The sequence below is a fragment of the Podarcis gaigeae genome (assembly GCF_964106915.1).
Source record: "Podarcis gaigeae genome assembly, chromosome: 13".
Lineage (NCBI taxonomy): Eukaryota > Metazoa > Chordata > Lepidosauria > Squamata > Lacertidae > Podarcis > Podarcis gaigeae.
In genome coordinates, this window is record NC_139689.1 from 34,430,172 (window position 1) to 34,444,576 (window position 14,405).

General features: G+C 46.5%; 1 protein-coding gene across 1 annotated transcript; it reads right to left on the reverse strand.

Moving 5' to 3' along the window:
• Nucleotides 1–9,064: 9,064 nt before the first annotated feature.
• Nucleotides 9,065–13,972, reverse strand: HOXB1 (homeobox B1). Its single transcript, XM_083709799.1, has 2 exons — nt 13,176–13,972; nt 9,065–9,825 (listed from the first exon to the last, which is right to left on the reverse strand). The coding sequence occupies exons 1-2, from the start codon at nt 13,843–13,845 to the stop codon at nt 9,488–9,490; spliced, it is 1,008 nt and encodes a 335-aa protein (XP_083565925.1). The 5' UTR covers nt 13,846–13,972; the 3' UTR covers nt 9,065–9,487.
• Nucleotides 13,973–14,405: the final 433 nt, after the last annotated feature.

Here is a 14,405-nt window from a genome sequence, read left to right on the forward strand (position 1 = left end):
AGGAGCTAGCAGGGCAAGGCAGACAGAGTGAAGCTCTAGGCAAACCTATCAGCCTGAGTAAATATTGAACAAGCCCATGTGAGAGGTAGGGTTTGGAATGGAGCTGTCAGGCCAGCTGTCAAGCCAATATGTAAACTGAGGAAGGGATAGGTGAGGGTTGTTGTTTTTAGGAGCAAAGGGGTCACCTATACATTCCAAAAAGGGTGGGGCAGGAGAGGTTGTGCTCAATCTGAAAATACACATGGAAGCAAGAAAAGAGAGCTACTGAGCATGAACAGACTGGGGTTTTATTTGGAGGGGGTTGCTGCTTAATTTTTATAGACAGGTGCCAGGACATACGCCTGCCCTGAAGCCACATATTTATTTACATATTAATATGACATTTATTAATTTTAATAACTTATATCCCACTCAATACTGTCGTTTCTAAGTGCTAAGTGATAGATACCAGCATAAAGTCAGTTCAAATTAACCATATAATAAATTTGAAAAATACTAAGAATGCCTTCTAAATAAAAAATAAATAAAAGTCTTCAGCCACTGGAACTTTAGTAGGGAGGGGGCCTGTCTGATCTGGGGGTTCTATAGAATTAGACCCACAATACAGTATCAACAGCTGCTGGTGGATACAAGCTGTGCATCCAAGCCATGAGGAATCACTAACACTAACCTAAGTGATTGGGCAGGAGTATAAGGCTTCAAATGATCATTAAGGTATCCTGGAACCAAGTTGTTAAGGGCCTTGTAAATTAACACAAGAACCCTGGACTTAACCCAGTAACATATAGGCAGCCAGTGCAAGCTTTTAAGCACCAGAGTCAATTGCTCCATCTTATGACCCAAAAGTTCTTTCCTCTCATCCTCAATGGGATATGCACAGGATCACCTTTTAATTCCTGTGTTGCAGAGTTGAGAACATCTAGCAATGGAAACTAGAGCACAGGCCCATGCACAAATCAAGACCTGTATCATTCACTTGTCACCAGGGTTTTCCATATGATCAGAAAAAGATGAGGGGAATATACCCACCACTCTTACTTAGCAATGATATCTTGTCCTCATGCAAAAGAAGGGGACAAATATTTTTGCCGCTGGTGGGATTGCTTTGTGTTAGATACCACCAATCAACCTGAATTTAGTAGTATTTGACTGATCCCCACCCGAAAGCAGTAAACAGTCTAGAAGTACAGTTTTTAAGAAACACAAAGGCCTACACAACTTTAGTGGAACAGTGAGGGAACACTCAATTTATAAATTACTTTACCACCTCAAAAAATAAATAAATCCAGGTGTCTGAAGCATTCACGCAACCACATTCTACATTGCTCTCAGTTTCACAAGTGTGGAAGGTGAGAGGGGGACTTATATCTTACCAATGGCACAGTATTGAATGGAGCTCAAACTTTCATCTAAACCCTGAGAGGTGCCACTAAAATAATAATTGTTGTTGTTGTTGTTGTTGTTGTTGTTGTTGTTGTTGTTGTTATACTGCCCTTCATCCAAAGATCTCAGAGCAGTTCACTAAAACAGTAACAACAACCACACCTTCCCTTAAAGGTAAAAATAATTTCCCATTATAAACTGGGCCTCCCATTATAAGCTGTCACAGAGGCCATAAAAATCTACACAGCTGAAGGATTGTCCAGTTCTGAGGGAAAGTTACAAGGATCCCAAAAGTAGGAAGTTCTCCCTTTCTTCCTTTTAAACAGAAAGTGATTTTCTGAGATCAAAAGGCCTCACATTGTGAGAACAAATGCTTTAAGGAGAGAAGGAGGGGGTGAAATCACACCAAGGGGTGGGAACAGATGGCAAGGACAAACTTGCCAAGGAGCCAAAGGGGCTCCTGGACTTCTCTTCCTGCTCTTTTGTCTGGGCAGAAGGCAGGAATCTGCTTAGCCCACCTTCTGAAGATGTTCCCCTTCAAAGAGGAGCAGATCCAGCTGAGTCACTGCTATAAATTATTCTGAAACCCTTAAAAAAAAACAACCTGGGAATTTCTCTTCCTTTTGTGATAGAGAAGGAATTCCAGCTGCTTTGAGAGAGACTGTGGTTTCTATATATGAGGCCTTGAAAAACTGTGGCTTTGATAGTTTGCCTCAAGATCCATGGCTTATTTTTAAAAAATAAATAAATACATGCAGCAGTCCTCCACAACAAAGAGACGGAGAAATGAATGGCTCAGAGAGACAGCTATCACCACAGGCATGTCTTTTCATTTCCCTCCTTCTCTGAGGATGGAAGGAAAGAAGGAAATAACAGGTTGGTCATTGAATGGAGAGGAAAGAGGAAAATAATGAGGGAAGATGGATGGGTGGAAAAGGAAAGACAACAGAGAGAAGAAAAGGGGAGAGAGTGAGAAGATTGATGGAAGTAGAATGAGAGATGATGGGGCGGTGGATAGGATTTTGGAAGGGGCTTTGGAGGTCCTCTAGTCAAGCCTTTTGCTCAGTGCAGGTTATATATTTATGTCACCTTGGTCATCTAGCTTCTAGCTTAAACACCTTCAGCAAAGGAGAGCCCTCAACCTCCTGATGCAGGTAGTTCCACAGGCCAATAGCTTTTGCAGTCAGGATGCTTCTCGCAATGATTAGCTGGATCTGCTTCCCTGAATCTTCCAGCTCTTGGTTATAGACCTATCCTCCGAAATGACAGAGATCAAAAGACAGATGGAAAGGAAAGGGTGGTGGCAGCAGTAGGGGCAGGATGATAATGACAAATAAAAGAATGGAAGACAAAAAAAGAAAGTAAGAAAAGAAATCAGACCAGCAGTCTGAGAAAAGATACTGTAACTGGATGGAAGATTGTTTTAAAAGCAAATGATGGATAGATGAGTGGAGCAGTAGGGAAGCCAGCCCACTGCAAATTGGGGGAGGATCACTTTTGTGAAGTCCTTTGCCTGTTCATTTGAATCTAATTCAAGTTATGAGAATAGCCCCAGACATTTAGGTTCACAATCCTATGCATGCCTACTCAGAAGATGTTTTACTCATTGTCCTTTCTACCTCTGAATGGATCTCTGAAAATTGCCAGTTAGCTCAGTTGGTAGAGCATCAAACTCTTAATCTCAGGGTCATGGGTTTGAACCCCACGTTGGACAAACGATTCCTGCATTGCAGAGGGTTGGACTAGATGGCCCCTGAGGTCTCTTCCAACTCTACGATTCTATGAAATAAAACCAGAGCCTTTCTCTAGTTGTAAAACAAACAAATAAATATTCAGAAACCTATTTGGACTGCTTATCCTAATGTATACCTTTAAAACATGTTTGATAGAACATTCTTATGGTCAATGTCTTCTGGCAATGGATTGTTGTTGTTTGTATTATTATTATCAACAATTATTATCATTTTTCTTAGTTTCTCTGTTACAATTGCAAATCAAATACAAAACTGAAGTACAAGAAAAAATTACTCGGAAGAAAGGACCATTGTGTGTTGTTGTTTTGTTTTGTTTCACTGCATCATCTAGACAAGCAGCAGCAGCAATGTGGTGCATCCCTGCTTCTCTTTCATGCAAACTGCATGCATTATAGAAAGCACAAAATCTAAGGCAAGGGGAAAAGGGCTGACATGGGAGCTGGGCACACCCCTGGAGAGCAGCGAAAGGTGACTCTGAGACCAATAGGAAAGATACAAAGGGAACAAGAAAGGAGCAACACAGATCGGTCTATCTAAGGGACACATGCAGAAAGGCCAGGAAGCATCTTCCAGCCAATCCCTTTGAATTTCAGATGGAGTCCAGAGGGGCTTTTTGTTATCCGGACAAGCTGACACCAACATGACCTTTTTAATGAATGCTTGGCTCTTTTGGTGTGTGTAAGGGAGCACTTTTCCAACCAATGCCATCTCCACCAAATGGGATTCTCTAAGATAGTCCTTCTCTGGAAACCCCCTTCTTAGTTCTGGTAGAAGTAGGTGGAAACAGAAGCCACTTAGAAAGGAGAAAGACAGAGGAGAACAGCCTGTTTGTACAATCTGGACTCACCTATTGAAGCATTTTCTGGACTGTACCACTTCAGGATTCAGATGTGTGTCCCTGGGGGTGGGTGGGTAATGAAGTTTCTGCAAGTAGAGAACTAATGTGTTGGGGAGGGGTCTGTCCCTGACTTGGTACTTTCTTCTTATGTGCAGAGATTCTCCCATCTACTGGAGACCTTCCCAAAAATACAGTACCCATCTGCAACCCAAAGTGGTACAGTCCAGGAAATGCTTTACCACTTGATATAAAGTGGACCAGAGAGACTGTTTTAGAGGGTAATGCTTTGAATCAAGGGGGGCATGGCACCTTCCAGCTACCTCACTATCCTCTTAGGTAAACCTGTGTTTAAGCGGCACCACTTCAGACAGCTGATGGAGGTTCACATGATTCAATGCTTCTCTGTGTAAACAGCAAATCCCCACACCTAGAAAGTTGCATATCAAGAACAAATCTCCCTGTAAGTTCTGTCGTCAATAATTATTATTTTTATTGTACGGAGGAGTAGTCCTTCATCAGAACCTACTCAAGAGTTTGTCACCCCAGTGAGAAGTAGGCCAACCCTGTTGTGTTGATGTGTGTGTTCCAATGTCACTTAGAGAATCCTTTGTTGTCCACTTTGCCACTGAGGGGATGCAGTATTCTGGACCATTCTGAATGAAGAGAAGTAGCCTGGAGCCATAGCTCTGCGACAGAGCAGAGGTTCCTGGCTTCCCCAGCACCTCTAGGTAGCTTGTCAAAATAGACAATGCTGAGTGAGGTGGGCCAATCATTTGATTCAGTCTAAGGTTGCTTCATATAAGAAGCTGCATGAAAACTTTATTGGTTCCTCATTAGCCTTTGATCCTGCCCTTTCTAGAGATATTAAGGACAGAAGAAGAGCCTGACTAGATCAGGCCAAAGGCCCATCTAGTCCAGCATCCTATTCTCACAGAAGCCAACCGGGTGCCTAAGGAAAGTCCACAAGCAAGACCTGAGTATAATAACAGCATTTGTGCTTTCCAGCAACTGGTATTCAGATATTTGCTGCCTCCAACAGTTGAAGTAGAACAGACCCATCATTGTTAGCAGCCACATCCTCCACGAATCAGTCTAATCCTCTTTTAAAGCCATCCAAGTTGGTGGCATCAATGTCTCTTGCAGAAGCGAAATTAACTGCACTATCTGAAGTAGTCCTTTTTTTCTTACCTGAATCGTCCAGCTTTCAGTTTTACTGGATGCCCCTGATTTCTAGTACAGTCGTACCTAGGAAGTCGAACGGAATCCGTTCCAGAAGTCCTTTTGACTTCCAAAATGTTTGGAAACCAAAGCACGGCTCCTGATTGGCTGCAGGAAGCCACGGAAGCCCCATCAGACACAGTGGCGAAGCTGCATGCTCCACTACCGGGGGAGGACGGCAGGCAGGGGCGTGGCTGGCGCCCCGGGGGACATGATGCACATCCCAGGGGTGTGGCATGCCGCCTGCGAGGGCATGGCGTGTGTTCTGGGGGCATGGTGCCTGGCGCTCAAGGGGGTGCGTGGTGCATGTCCAGGGGGGCTGCTGCGATGGCACCCTACCAGATTAGTGGTGCTGGGGGCGGTCCGCTCCTTCCACACCCCTGTTCCTCCATCAGTGATCAGACGTTCTGCTTCCAAAAATAGTTCACAAACTGGAACAGTCACTTCTGGGTTTGTGGCATTCAGGAGCCAAAACGTTTGAAAACTAGGCTGTTCAAAACCCCCAGGGAATGGCTGTATTATGAGAGAGGGAAACAACTTTTTACTATTTCTTTCATTCATACCATCCATAATTCTGTACACCTCTGTCGTGTTCCCCCTTACTCACCTTGTCTCTGAATTATATAGCCTCAAATCTTTCCTCTTCAGGTAGTTCTTCCAATGCCTTGACCATTTTGCTGGCTCTTTTCTGAACCTTCTCTAGTTCTACTGTATCCCTTTTGAGGTGAGGCAACCATACTGGACACACTACACAGTGGAAGTGTAATCTCCCCACAAATGTTTGTGTTGTATCAAAGGGCAGGGGGCAAGAGAGGAAAAGACGGCCAAACCAAGTGTTCAAGAAACTTGAGAAAATTTATACTTTATTTAGGTTGAGGTAGTTTCGGTTCAAGATATAAAGCACAAGGAGGAGACAGTATCTCCAGATCCAGCTTAAAACACTAGATTCCATTAAAAATCTAAATAATAATAATTAATAATAATAATAACAACAACAAAGTTTCTGCTTTTTAAAAGTTTTGCTCTAGGGCTAATGTTAGTGAAACTGGAAAAGCTTGCACTGTCTGTCCCAGGTCGCCCTACATTCATAGGGAGGGGGTTTGGGGTTCAATCTATGGGAAGGAATAATAAATATAGGATAAATTGTTAGTAAAGTTTAGCAATTAGATATCGGTCAAAATTCAGTTCCATGTAAACAAGTCCTTAAATTTGTCAAACCAAGACATTCTCTCTCTTTCTCTTTTTAAAAGTAATTTTGGAACTGTTTTAGAAGTAACTAGTTGAAGTGTTCCTCTAAGTTAGCAGCCAAGCCCCAGAGGAGAATCTCTAAAAGCAAAGAGGCCAGGAGGTCCCTGCCTGCCTGCCTGCCTGGTAGGGATGGGGGAGACATTAAAAGTCAACCTATCAAAGCCATACTTTCCAAAACAATGCACAAACGGATACACAGCCATCTTTCAATATTCACATTTCTCTGATTTTTTTGCTATACCAAATAATGCGTACCCCAAAAATGCATATACTAAAATGTGCATTTAAATAATACATATATGGGGGGGACACATGCAAATTGCATTATATTAGGGCATTATATTACTTGCAAACCTGCAAATGTGTTTTTTTTCTATTAAGAGAAATTAACACTAAAATACTGATGGATTATCATGAGGAGAAATACACACACACACACACACACACTGATGTGGAAAATTTAGGATTAGCGAAAAACAGGAACTGAGAGAAACTGAAACGGAAAGAAAAGTTGCCCATCCCTACTTGCCAGGATGACCGTTTCCTTTGACTTGAAATGTTAGCCTGCCTTTTCCCAGCTTTGTGCATCCAAGTAAAGCATTCCCTGAGTCTACAGATGTTCTCCAAGGTCCTTGTATACTGCTATCCCATAAGTCATATCCCAGAGAGATATAGAGGGAGGGAGGGAGGGAGGGAGGAGGGAGGGAGGGAGGGAGAGTCACTTACTAGAGGGTAAATCCCATTAAATTCAGGGAGACTTATTTCATGGTAAATGTGAAAAGAGTTGGGCTGTTTGTGGGAGGAAGGGTGGGAGAAGATTCAGTTCCTTCCCAAATTCTCAAACTTTTGATGTTTCTTGTAGGACTCCTCATATCTAATGGTCAAATCAGAACCTCTTTGCATTTTGAAGAGGGCCTGCTGCTCTTGCCAAGCTCCCATTCATTGCAACAGGCAAATGCACAGGAGGTTGTCCCCCCCCCCACCTCCTAATTTAGTCAGATATGCTTAATCCTGGGTGCATTGACTGAAGGGTAAGACCTGTCCACCAAAAGAATTTACTTTCCTAATAAGCGCATTTAAAGTTCAGGGTGTTTCCTGGTTTCCAATGGATTTAAGCACACAGCAAATCCCCAGATGTTGAGCACATCCTCTTTTGACACTTATGTACTGCTTCATGCTGCTGAAGGTTGGCTGTATCTAGGCTACTTGCCCACCTGGCTCTCTTGTCAGCTGGAAGAGATGATAGCCAAGTTCGATAAATCCTCTAGCCAAGTTCTAAAAATCCTCTATGAAAATTATGAAGTGTAAGTCTATGGATTTTAGGGGTTTGCTCTCCCGCTGCCTAAACCCTATGGCTCACAGAAGTAAGGAAGGCTTCTCTGCCTGATGCAGAATTCTAGGAGGCTCCTAGAATGGCATATTTCTGGTACCAACCTTGGTTGGTTCAATACCCCCTTTCTGCCTGTTTTGTTATAGCCTAAAACACAATAAAAAATAAAAAATACATTTAGCGAAAAGATGAGTCATTCATCACGCTAGTGAATTAATACGATGCTGAGGCACATTCCCACGAACATATTAAACATCATAATCACTATGGTCATTAAAACTTTGGTGCTGACATCAAAGACAAATAAAAACAGAGCTATTAATAAGTAGCTATCTGCTGTCTTGCTTCCCTTTTAGCAAATGTTGCATTCACACGGTCAGAAAGCCTCTTCGCGAAACTACAGTTGATGCGTGAAAGGAATTCCATGTAGCCGAACTATTTCGGGCTATCAGCAGGCAGAGGCCCTGTTCTCTTCTAGTGCAGCATTGGAGATGAATGGGAGAAATGCTTCTCCAAGGCCTCCGGCGTTGTAACTGGGCTGCGAGAGAGCGTGTGTTTTATTCCGTTCTATATAAAATGTCCACACTTTTTTTTTTAGTACAAAAATCGTTCGCACGTAAAGAACAGTCAGAAACAAGCGAGCAGACGAACGCGCAAATATGACCCTCGTTTTATCCATTGGAAAAGTAAGATCCACACCTTGCGTCCCCAAGTCAAAAACGGAAACACTCAAATCTTGCTGAAAGTGCGGTTCCTAATTTTGGGAAAGGAAGGTGGGGAAACGGCTGTCCCTGAGATATAGTAGTCTTGATGAACTAGGCATTCAAAGAGACAGGCACACTTCGGGCAGCTCCTGGTTTTGGGCGAGATCCTGTCACATAACGGAGAGGGGAAGAGTAAGGGCTACCCTTAGGAATCGCTCATCTCCACTCTCCAGTTCTTCACACCTCTGCTAGGGGGTGCGGGGAGAAAGGAAAACTACATAGCTGGCGATGGGTTCCTCCGCATTGCCAAGGAAGGAGGAGTGTGAGAGTTGCGGTCCTGCTCCGTGGATGTTTCAGGCAGCAAAGGAACACGCGTGTACCTGTCATGCAGGGTTTGTCAGAGCAGGCTGGCGCGGGAAAAGCTGCAAATCTGCCTCAGTCAGTAACTCTTGATGGTACGAGCCCATAAACGATTTTGCGTAGATAGGAGGCCAACTTGAATAAAATATAGGGGGCGGGGGCAGGTAAGCCCCGCCCCGCATAATCGATCACATGACGCAGTGTACGCACACTATTTGAATGGCCCATCAACTTGGGGGAGGCACAAATATTTTATGGGGGGGTCCGAAGACCCCCGCCCGCCAGGAGTTGGCTCCTATGATCCCTCCCCACCAGAAAAAAAAATAATACCCAAGGAGAGAAAGTATATGCGTGCGTTATTTGGAAGCTGATCTGTAGGTGTGTTTCTGAACACGCGGTTCTTGTTTGTGTGCACCTACAATCGAGGCATCCGTGTGCGCAGATGCCCGCCCTTAGGAATACACGTGCCTGCGCGGTGGCTTCTTCCATGGACGTGTGATGCGCTTGCGCGTGACGATCGAGGCTTAAGGCAGCCTGCGCATTGGCCTGGCGTTTCTGTTCGAGGAGGAGCTATTTCCTTAAAGGGGGGCCTATGAGTGGGGAGGATATTCCACTGCGGGTGGGGATGGGAGGACCTCGCGTGTCTCCCCCTTCAAGAGGACACGGAACTGGGCGAAGCGTCGGGCGTGGAGGACCTGCTGGATCTGTCCGAGGCCGCCTCGCTGGCTTCCTTGGCCGAGCCGCTGAGGGCGGCGGGGGCTCCGGCCAGACCCTCCTTCTCCCTCTTCTTCTGCTTCATCCTTCTGTTTTGGAACCAGATCTTCACCTGGGTCTCGTTGAGCTCCAGGGTGGCCGCGATCTCCACCCGCCTGGCTCGGGTCAGGTACTTGCTGAAGTGGAATTCCTTCTCCAGCTCCGTCAGCTGCTTGGTGGTGAAGTTGGTCCGGATGGTGCTGGCGTGGACGGCCAAGCCGTAGTCGGACACTGTCGCTGTTCAGAGACGAGCCACAAGGCCAAAGCAAAGAGGGGGGGGGGGAGAGGAAGCAAGGAAGCCACGCGTTAGAATTGCAGCCCCCTCGGGTCTAAAATCAGAAGCACATACACGCCCACCCACGGGGGAGCTTTGGATTATTTCCCCCATTTCCACACCACCTGCAGGGTCTGTAGGAACAGGTCTGTGGCTATCAAGCAGTCAGGGATAGGTGCACTCTGCAGATGCTCAAAGGCAGGCTTTTCCTCAGGAACATTCTACGAGTACGGCCACTGAGGGTCCTTTTTACTCCTGCTGTGAGGGCTCCTACTCTTTCACCCCAATCTAGGATCGTAGAAGATTGTGTTTTGACAATTGGGGCCCACGATGACACCATTGCCCTTTAAAACAACTTTACCGGGTCCCCCCACCTTTAACCGTTTCTGTTTATTTACTTCTTTTTTGTACACAGCCTTTCATCCACAACTGCTCCCAAGGCGGCTTACAAGAGAAACACAGCAAATCAGTTCGCCGCTGTTTGTATATTATCAATGGAATATTCGTTCTCCTATACTGCCCTTCTCCTGCAAGAGCCTATGGCGGCTAACAATATTATTGCTTATTATCATTTGTAGTTTTAAGGCATCTTAGTTTTAATAGTTTTATCTTAGTATCAAGATGCCATGCGTTCTCCTGCCAAAATTGCAATTCCAAGGCTCGAGAAAGAAGGCCAAATGAAGTGCAGGCTACTCGCACAAGTACCAAAAGCGCACACTAACCTTTTGCGCAAAACCTACACACACACCATTCTCATAATGGTTCAAAGGCACCGAATGTCGAGTCGAAAAAAACAGACAACTGGAGTGGAGAGGCTGGAACAAGACAGGAGGACAGAGAAACGCAGAGAGAGATAAAGGGCAGAAAGAACCATCTCATTGTCTAGATAGGTCACTTCCTGGTTCACACAGAGAAGCTATTTTTCAATGTCTCCAGGAAGGTGGGGAACTCTCCCCGTAGGCATTAGTGGAGAGAATATATATATATATATATATATATATATATATATATATATTTAATTACAACCCCCCCCCAAAAAAAAGCCTAAACGAAGAGAAAAGCCTCAAAAAGAGCCAAATGAGTGGGTACGGGGATACTGGCTTTGGGAGATAAGGAAGGAAAAAGAGCGGAATAGAATGACTGGAACTCTGAACAAGAAGCACTTAGTGGTGCAACATTTTGTTGCAGGGACCCACTTGCAAGTTTTAGGTTACAAGTGTGTGCATTGCCTTGGGTACCGAGCGGCAAACAGGTAATTCGCCCACTGGATTTATTTCGGATAAACGTATCAACCGAACCACTGCTTCACGTGGTCCATAAAGTTAAACAGGATCCGGGGCTAAACTCTGGTGAACTCGGTTGTTAGCTCTGACCCAGCCTGATAAGAAAACTCTCCCAATAAACATTCCAGCCAATGCTTAATTGCTAGGAAAAGACACGTCGGGAAATTGTGACACCATCCTCTATATCCCGGGTGTGAGAAGACTCTCTGTGGTTAGTGATGAGGGGGGTATACTCTGCACCTGCTCAGGGGCACTCTCTACCCTTCTAACTGCACAGCTGCAGGGCTGAGGCCAAGCGTCAGAAACAATTGCTCGGGCTGACTCTGAAGCCCTGTACCGGGTATCTTTATCCGTCCATCCATCGCCTCTACGCCGGTCCTGCTTCCCAGTCCCCCAAACGGACTGGTCTTTTCCTTAATGTCATTTTTGTCCCTACTTCTGCTTGTAAATTCCTCTGATTTCCCCCAGTCAGATCTACTGGGGTCGTTCTTACATGGCTAAGATTTGTTCTTTTATTTTTAAACCAGCTGAATAAACTGAAAGATAACAAAATTAAAAAAAAAAATCCTTCCAGTAGCACCTTAGAGACCAACTAAGTTTGTTATTGGTATGAGCTTTCGTGTGCATGCACACTTCTTCAGCTACTTCTTCAGATACTTTTCGCGTTCATGCACACGAAAGCTCATACCAATAACAAACTTGGTTCGTCTCTAAGGTGCTACTGGAAGGATTTTTATTTTTTATTTTGCTTCGACTGCGGCAGACCAACACGGCTTCCTACCTGTAACTTGACAGATAACAAACAGCGAGGAACTTTGGGGGCAATTCAGGCGACATTCTCCTGCGTGAGCGCCAGTCGTTTGGAATGGAGTACTCCTCCAAGAGAAGGCGCCTCCCTACCCTCCAATGAATTAAAGACTCGGCCACCCCAACCTCAGAGGATGTTGCCCTGCAGAAAAACCCAGCGCTGGGCTGAGCCTCCATAGGAAAGGCCAGGACTGCTCTGGCTCTTACTATGCCTGACACGCACCCAATGGACACTTCCAAGTTCCTACAATTAGCAGGGATGGATCTCGCGGGCTTTGCGCGTGCCCGGACTGGCTACAGCAGTAGGAAAGTTGTATCCAGGATGCCATGCCCACCACTAGACTCCTCTACCCTTGTGGGTGAATGGTGTGAGGCAGTCCTGATTTTCACTGGCAGAGACTTGGTGGAGCAGCGTTTAGCGGTAACCTTGTTGCTGATGCTACAGCGGCCAATTGCAGGTGTGAAGAAGCAGCCACAGGACCACCATTCTCGACTCGGCTCAGACATGCCTTTATAACACGCGCGTGGGGGAGGGGGAAACACTGATTCTCTTCTCGTGGGCATGGACCGAAGAGTGAAAGTGCCGCGGAATGTTAGAATTGCTCGTTGCGCGCGTGCGCATGTGTGCCTCTATATTATGGGTTAAACCCCAACCAAACGAACTGGTGTCACGTTTTCTGAGTGCTGTGAGCAGCCCTGAGAGGCAATGTCCGTCTGAAAAGCGGCATAAACATATCACATAATGAATGAAACAAGCCTGTCTGCCCCATAACCAAATGGGGAGATGATCCCTGGGAAGGAAAGATCCCGTCCTTTTCTCCACTAGATCCCATTGTGCAGCTTGAACCCCCGTCTGCCTCTCAGGGCCTAAAGCTAACGCTGGCCTTCTCTCTCCCCTCGGGCAACTTTGGAAACAGAGGCAGATTGTACCATCCGTTTCCTTTCCACCCACGCCCTCTGTTCTACACACTCACTTAACCCATTATGGTTTCTGCGTTCTGGCCAGAGATGGGAAAGTTGGTGATGGCGGGGCCTAAGAGTATTGTTTTTCTGGACCAGATCCTGCCTCCATGTGACTCCACACACAAGTCACGTGCTCTTGGGATGCTCTGGAGTAAGGCACGATGGAGACAACCACCACCTTCCAGTGGAGGGGGGAAGCATGGAAAGCAGCCTCTGCTAGCCTCCCCTCGTCTTGTAAAAGGGAACCGAGGGGGCTTTACCTGTTTTAGGAGGGTTCCTTTTCACTTTCATCCATTCGAAGGTCTGGGTGGTGGCCGTGGTGGTGGTGGCAGCCATGGGGCATGGCTGGGCCGAGCAAGCCCGCGGGTCTTTGTTCTCCTGTAAGGGCGGGGAAAGGTTGCCAAAAGCCCCTTGCAAATAGCCACCCTGCTCTGGCCCATAGAGGTGGGGCTGGAACTGGCCCGGGGTGGCGCAGAAACCTTCAGGTAAGCTTCCGAGGCTGGAAGAGGAGGAAGAAGGAGCCACGCTGGCAGAGTAGGCCGAGGGCTGGAAGTAGCCTCCATCCGTCTCCTGGGGGCCGAGGAAGAACTGCTGGTTGGCGAAGCTTGGGCTGCAGTTGGGGGCTGCCGAATATCCTGTGCCCGATGGCTGGGATGACCCCGCGAAGGAGATGCCAAGGCCAGTAGGGTTGGGAGGAAGAGGAGGAGGGTAGCTGGAGTTCTGCTGCTGGTGGTGGTGGTGGGCGTTGAGCCCAGCAGCGCCCACCCCCGTCGTCCCGAAGCGTCCCTCTTGATGATAGCTGTCACAGGAAGGAGAGGTACCTGAGCAAGATGGGAAGGAAGTTGTCCCTTGGTCGAGATGCTGGTAGTCCTTGGGCGCGTAGGCGCTCGTCCCACGGTTACAAATTGCATAGTCTAAGAAGAAGTTCATTCTAGGTATTGTTCCTTTGCCAATGATGGAAGAGGGTCAGCCTGTTTTACGGGGATCCCTTCTGCCCTACAACCTTTAGATAGTATGTCAAAAGTTAACTAGGAAAAAGAGAGAGGGAGAGAGGGGGAGAGAGAGAGAGAAGCCTTCCCATCTACGGATCTCCAGCCCTGGAGCCCCCCATACCCCCACCCCTCCTTCCCAAAGCCTTCAGGGTGGGGGTGGGGTGGGGTGGGATGGAAAGGTGGGGGTGGGGTGAGGGGTGGAAGAGGGGGTCTGTACCACGTGGTCGCCATCAAGCCCAATGAACAAATGCCTCCTGAAGTTTGTCAGATATCTACCATCATCCATCAAGTCCTTGACATTTGCATGACAAAGGAACTTCAATCAAACTTTTCCCCATCGATCTGATTAACAACACGGATACGTCAAAAGGTCCTCCCCCCACCCTCCTCAAAGACTTCGGAAGAGAAGGGAGGGGGGGCAAGGAAGTGACAGAAAGGGGTTGGGGATAGGAAGGGGGGAAAGTTAGGACTATTCAAGTTCTGTTCTATGAGTTAAAA